Genomic DNA, 5,992 nt, shown 5'->3' on the forward strand with positions numbered 1-5,992 from the left:
CAAATTAGCATTTTTATGGCTTTATGTTTCAGATTCTTGTATGGTGATCAAGCTCGTTTTTTTCAAGATGAGATTCAACTGGATCTAAAGCATACAAAGACGGGTACGATTGCCATGGCTAGTGCTGGAGAGAATCTTAATGCTTCACAGGTACTTTAACATTGTTTTTGTACTCCTGTTAGATTAAATTTTACAATGTATTGTAAAAATGATTTTTTAGTGTAATATGTTATAAAAGTGCATACTCACTGTTACATTTTATGTTTTTCAGTTTTATATTACACTGCGTGATGATCTTGACTATCTGGATGGCAAGAAGACTGTAAGTGTTATGGTTCATGATATGTTTTTTGATTATTTATTACTTAGTAAATTGTAGCATCTTATATTGATATATGCTGTTCAACTGCTATAGGTGTTTGGTGAGGTGGCTGAAGGGTTTGAAACTCTCACCAGGATAAATGAAGCTTATGTAGACGATAAAAACAGACCATATAAAAACATACGGTACATCAAACATTCTCATACTATGATTTTAAACTTCTACTAACTTACATAACTAATAAATTTTGTCACAGCATCAAGCACACTTATATACTTGATGATCCTTTTGAGGATCCTGAACAGTTAGCTGAGCTAGTTCCAGATGCTTCACCTGAAGGAAAGCCAAAAGATGAGGTAATAAATTATAATTATAAATGACCACAAAGGGTTACAAGTTTGATATTTTTTGAGTTTATAATGTTTAATAATTTGTTACAAATATAGGTTGATGATGAAGTAAGGCTTGAAGATGATTGGGTGCCGTTGGATGAGCAATTGGATGCAGCAGAACTTGAGCAGGTCATTCGGGACAAAGAAGCACATTCTAGAGCAGTTGTGCTTGAAAGTGTACGTATCGTTTATTTTAATGATTATTGTTATAGCATATTAATTATTCGTGAAATAAAATAGTTTGTGTAGAGACATATTTGACACACCAAGTGATTAGATATGGGCCTGTAAATGAACCAAACGGACAATTACAATTAAATTAGCAGGGTTTTTATGTTCGTGCTCGTTCATTAAGAATATGAACATTTTCGTTTGTGTTCCTTAATTAACAATGTAAACGAACGGTTCACGAACGTAAACGAATAAACATTACTGAACATAGGTAAATGAACATAACTGAGCTAAAACCAACTAAAATAAATGTGAACAACAATGTGTGGTGCATAAAAATAATTAAAACTAGACTAACTTGTAATGTGCCTAGAATATTTAATTGAATGCATTAACAAATGTAAACTACATAAGTGAGCATACATGAATGAACATAAAACGAACTTAACTGAACCATTGTAAACGAACGATCCCGAACCTAAATGAACGAATGAGCCATGTGTTCGTGTTCATTCGTTATTATATAAACGAACATAATCAAACTCCCTGCTAAACAGTTCACCAAACGTTCGGTCTGTTTACAGGCCTAATTTAAAAAGTTTGAAAATTTTGGACATAAAGTCTTTCAGGTCAACTCAACCCATTTTGAAATATGCGATAAAACTACTTGTTTTGACCCGTTATGCGTCCCACTTGACCTGTCTACTTTGCTACCTCTAGTCAACATAAGACATTCACAGTTTCACACTTTGTCATTTATTTTGGCGTTCCAGATAGGCGATATTCCAGATGCGGAGATTAAACCTCCTGATAATGTGCTCTTTGTATGCAAACTAAATCCTGTAACTGAAGTAAGTTGTTTAACCGTTTAACTAAGTATATTTAATGATTATACTTTCTTTTTTAATTTTCTATCTTTTATATCACAGGATGAGGATCTGAATACCATTTTTTCTCGGTTTGGAAGACCTCGTAAGTTATAAAATCTTGAATCTTTCTAATTGACCAGGCCTATTTTCTGTTTGTTAAAGAGTAATAATTTCTATAATAATATAATATTATGAACTTTTGCAGAGCTGATATAATCCGTGACTATAAAACTGGAGATAGCTTGTGCTATGCCTTTGTTGGTGAGTCTTTTATCTTTATCATTCTTGTAGCTATTGATATTTTTAAGGATTAATTTCATATATAACATACACCCAATTAAAACTAAAAATGTCATATATACCCAGTTTTGAATTTTTACTTAATGACCATTCTATTCATTTTCATTATATTTGTGTGAACCCTATTTTTTTTATTTGGATTGACTTCTATGATAACCAAGCAAACCAAACTGTCGTCTTCCTTTTATTCTCTCGATGATGGATAATCTAACAATGGAAGCTGTATATTTGAATCAGAGAATCAAACTTGAACCAGATAACTGCATGATAAAAAAAAATATGTTAAAAAATGGGTAAAGATTTAAGCTAAACACGGGCAAATAAAAAATATTAAAGTTATAGATGGGCATATTTAAAATTTGGAAAATTGGTTTTAAATACTCCCAACTATACTCTATTGGCAAATAACAGTCCCAACTTAACACTTGGTTAGTGACGGTCCCAACTAAATGTGTATTTATTTTCAACGGTCCGCGACTAACGAAAAGTTAACTCCGTTAGAATGATGCTTACGTGGCACGCTATGTTGTAAAAAACTGAGTATGTGGCTGCTTAAGTGGCAAAGTTTCTTTCTTTTATTTATTTCTCTCTCTCTCTCTCCCTCCCTCTCTCTCTCTCTCTCTCTTTATTTTCTGGAATTCAACCAGATACCAACACCACCCACCACCACCTACCGCCACCAAACCCTAGCACCACAACCACCTTCTCATTAATCAAAATCAATTATAAGACCAGCAAGCCCTAATTCAATTCCTTAACAAAAAGCCCTAATTTATATCAAAACCTAACAACGCCGGAATACATATTCAGACTTCTGCCACCACATTCACCGGAGACACAAATCGATCCCGGCTAAGCTTCAATACGACATTGGCAAACAAATAGTCCAGCCTGCTACAAACCTGCTATTTACTCGGCTCGCCATCTCTTGGTAAACCCCTTCATATCTGCTTGCCAACACCCTAGTGTTGGTGCCTGGTACATCGCTCCAAATCTACTCGGCTCGCCATCAATCGCAGGTGGTAGTGATGGTGGCGGTTGATGGGTCTTTGTGGTAAGGTGGTGGAGGATGGATGAATGAAGGAAGATGGTTGATGTCCAAGCTGTTGTTGTTATTATTATTATTATTATTATTATGCTTTATTGCCACGTAAGCTGCCACGTACTCAAGTTTATGACAACAAAGCGCGCCACGTAGGCATCAGATTAACGGAGTTAACTTTTTGTTAGTCGCGGACCGTTAAAAATGAATACACCTTTAGTTGGGACCATCACTAGCCAAATGTTAAGTTGGAACCATTATTTGCCAATAGAGCATAGTTTGGAGTATTTAAAACCAATTTTCCTTAAAATTTTGAAGATTTAGAAAAATAAGAGTAAAATAGGCATTCAATTAATGCTTTTAATGAATTAAGTGTATTTCATATTCTATTTACTTTGTAACGGCATGTATTATATTATTAGTTTTGCATGGGTGATGGGTATATTTGATATTTTCTACGTTTATAGGGGTATATATGAAGTTGACCCTTTATATTGTTTTTTACTTTTTAGTTGGTTTAATTTTAATCTGAAATTGTCATTTGTATTTATATTTCAGAGTTTGAGGACAAAGAAGCTTGTGAGCAAGCATACTTCAAGGTACACATGGTTCTATTTTCATGTTTTATGTCATTAAAGAAATGTGTAGCTAGAAATATGATATTTCTAAAGATTATTTACAATATATGATGACAGATGGATAATGCATTAATAGATGATAGGAGAATACACGTGGATTTCAGTCAAAGTGTGTCAAGAATGTGGAACCAGTACAGGCGTAAAGGGAATCGGTCTGGAACAGGTAAAAATGGTTTGGCTGGACTTAAGTTCTTATATTTAACTCTTTCTTTTATTAAACGTTTATTTTTGGTTTTATTGTAGCTGGTAAAGGTTGCTTTAAATGTGGTTCCCTTGATCATATTGCAAAAGACTGTACCGGAATCTCTGATGACAAACAACCTCCAAAGTACATCTTGAAGGATGATGATATTTCTAGAAAAGGTGGCAACGACTCAAGGTATGTAAACCTCTATGCATGCACTTTGAGGTGGCAAGATGGGTAGGCCGGTAATGGGTCAAATCAAGTGTTTTTTTAGTTGACCGTTTGAGCTGCTTGACCACTCTAAATAAAGATTAGCCCACATCTTAGATTAACCCACCCATAAGCAGGCTTGTAAACGGACCGAATGAACACGAACGAAGTGTGATTGTGTTCTTTCGTATAACTTTAACCGAGCAAACGATCGAACACGAACAATGGAACAAATAAACAAACAAGGTTTTCTTGTTCGTGTTTGTCAGTTAAGAAAATGAACATGTTCGTGCTTGTTTATGTTTGTTACTTACGTTTATTAATAATATAAACGAACAGTTTATGAAATGAACATAATTGAACATAGATGAAAGAACATGACTTTGCTAAAATCAGTTAAAGTAACGTGGAGAACATTGTGTTGGGCCTAGAAAGTTATTAAAGCTAGACTTAGTTGTAATGGACCAAAAAATTTTAATGAATATATTAACGAATGCAAACGAACGAACTTAAACAAACATATATGAAAGTAAAATGAATGAACATAAAAAATTTTATATGAAAGAATGTTCACGAACATAAATGAACGAACAAGACGTGCTCATGTTCGTTTGTTTAACTCAGTGAAAAAAGTTTTTGTTCATGTTTGTTCATTTATTAAATAAATGAACATAAAAGAACTTCTGGCCGAACGGTTAACAAGCTGTTCACTGAAAATGTTCGGTTCATTTACAGGCCATAAGTAAACGGGTCAAAATTGTGCCACCCATGTTTGTTTGTTTAAATCAAGGTCTGCATGCTCTCTAAGACTAACACAAAGTTGTTTTTACAGGTATGACATGGTGTTTGATGATGACACTCATGGAAGTCCACAAAGAAAGAAGCCGCCAAGACATGAGGCGGATGACCGTAACGCGCATCGAAAACCGAGTCACCGGGCGTCAAATGAAACAAATAAAAACGAGTACAAACATAAAGACTCGGTGGATGAAAGAAGAAGAGAGCATAGGCGAGATGATAGGCACCGCACATCAGAGGGAAGAAGAGATTACAAGAGAGACGAGTCGGATCATAGAACATCTAGGAATAATGATAGAGATAGAACCCGTGATGATGATAGGAGGCGTGACAGTAGGGATGACAGGAAAAGATATAGGGAAGATGAGTATGATAGGAAAAAGGATAGTGGAAAAGATGAGTCGTATAGAAGAACAACACACGAAGATGATGTCGGGCATAAGAGGAGCAAGGAGGGAGATCGTGATCGTGATCGTGTTAAAAGCAGCACAAAATATGATAATAGGGATCGTAGTAGGAGGGAATAAGTGGATGGTTTTTGATTATACGAGTAAGGGTATGAGTTGGATAATGTGTTTTTTTCTGACCATTATAGAAGACACTATCCTGATTCCCTTTGTTGTTACTTTGCAGTTTGTCTTTCCTTTCTAGATTTTGGGTATGAACTATTGAATTTATGAATTTGTTAAAAGTTCTTTCTTCTTTTTATATCATTTGTCAAATTATTTTAAACCGAGTGACAAAATAAATATAAGACATTCCAACCTTACATGTAATGTAGGGAGTTGATGGTCAAAAAAAATGAAAAGAATATCATAGCATCTTACTATATTATATGTTCATACTTATCGTGTCACAACTGCTAGTGATTTCCATTTCCTGTCTTATTTAGCATGTTTGGGATTGAGTTTCAAAATAATTTATTGGCTTTTTCAAAAAGTAATTTTGAAAAGCTAATTTTCTTGGTTTTCAGAAAATAGTTTTTTAGTCCTTTTAAAAAACTAAAATAAAAAAGATTTTTGTGATTGGCAAATATTTTTTTTTTAACTTATTGTTTTTTAAAAAC

The 5,992-nt window shown here is 34.1% G+C and overlaps 1 protein-coding gene across 1 annotated transcript; it reads left to right on the plus strand.

The window, feature by feature from the left end:
* On the plus strand, positions 1-5,453 carry LOC143598797 (peptidyl-prolyl cis-trans isomerase CYP59-like). Its single transcript, XM_077076928.1, has 12 exons — positions 1-150; positions 272-322; positions 416-507; positions 579-678; positions 769-891; positions 1,659-1,736; positions 1,815-1,861; positions 1,960-2,015; positions 3,655-3,695; positions 3,792-3,897; positions 3,978-4,113; positions 4,949-5,453. Exons 1-12 carry the CDS (start codon positions 16-18, stop codon positions 5,451-5,453), a joined length of 1,470 nt encoding a protein of 489 aa, XP_076933043.1. The 5' UTR covers positions 1-15.
* Positions 5,454-5,992: the final 539 nt, after the last annotated feature.

The sequence above is a fragment of the Bidens hawaiensis genome, unplaced genomic scaffold (genome assembly GCF_021521415.1).
Source record: "Bidens hawaiensis isolate Kalapana, Puna unplaced genomic scaffold, B.hawaiensis_p1.1 tig00050839_1, whole genome shotgun sequence".
In the NCBI taxonomy this organism is placed as follows: Eukaryota; Viridiplantae; Streptophyta; class Magnoliopsida; order Asterales; family Asteraceae; genus Bidens; species Bidens hawaiensis.

Coding starts and splice junctions, on each gene's coding strand:
- LOC143598797 (XM_077076928.1), top strand. CDS start 16: ATGGCTTTATGTTTCAGATTCTTGTATGGTGATCAAGCTCGTTTTTTT. Junction 1,737..1,814: donor AACTAAATCCTGTAACTGAA/GTAAGTTGTTTA, acceptor TTTATATCACAG/GATGAGGATCTGAATACCAT. Junction 3,696..3,791: donor GTGAGCAAGCATACTTCAAG/GTACACATGGTT, acceptor ATATGATGACAG/ATGGATAATGCATTAATAGA.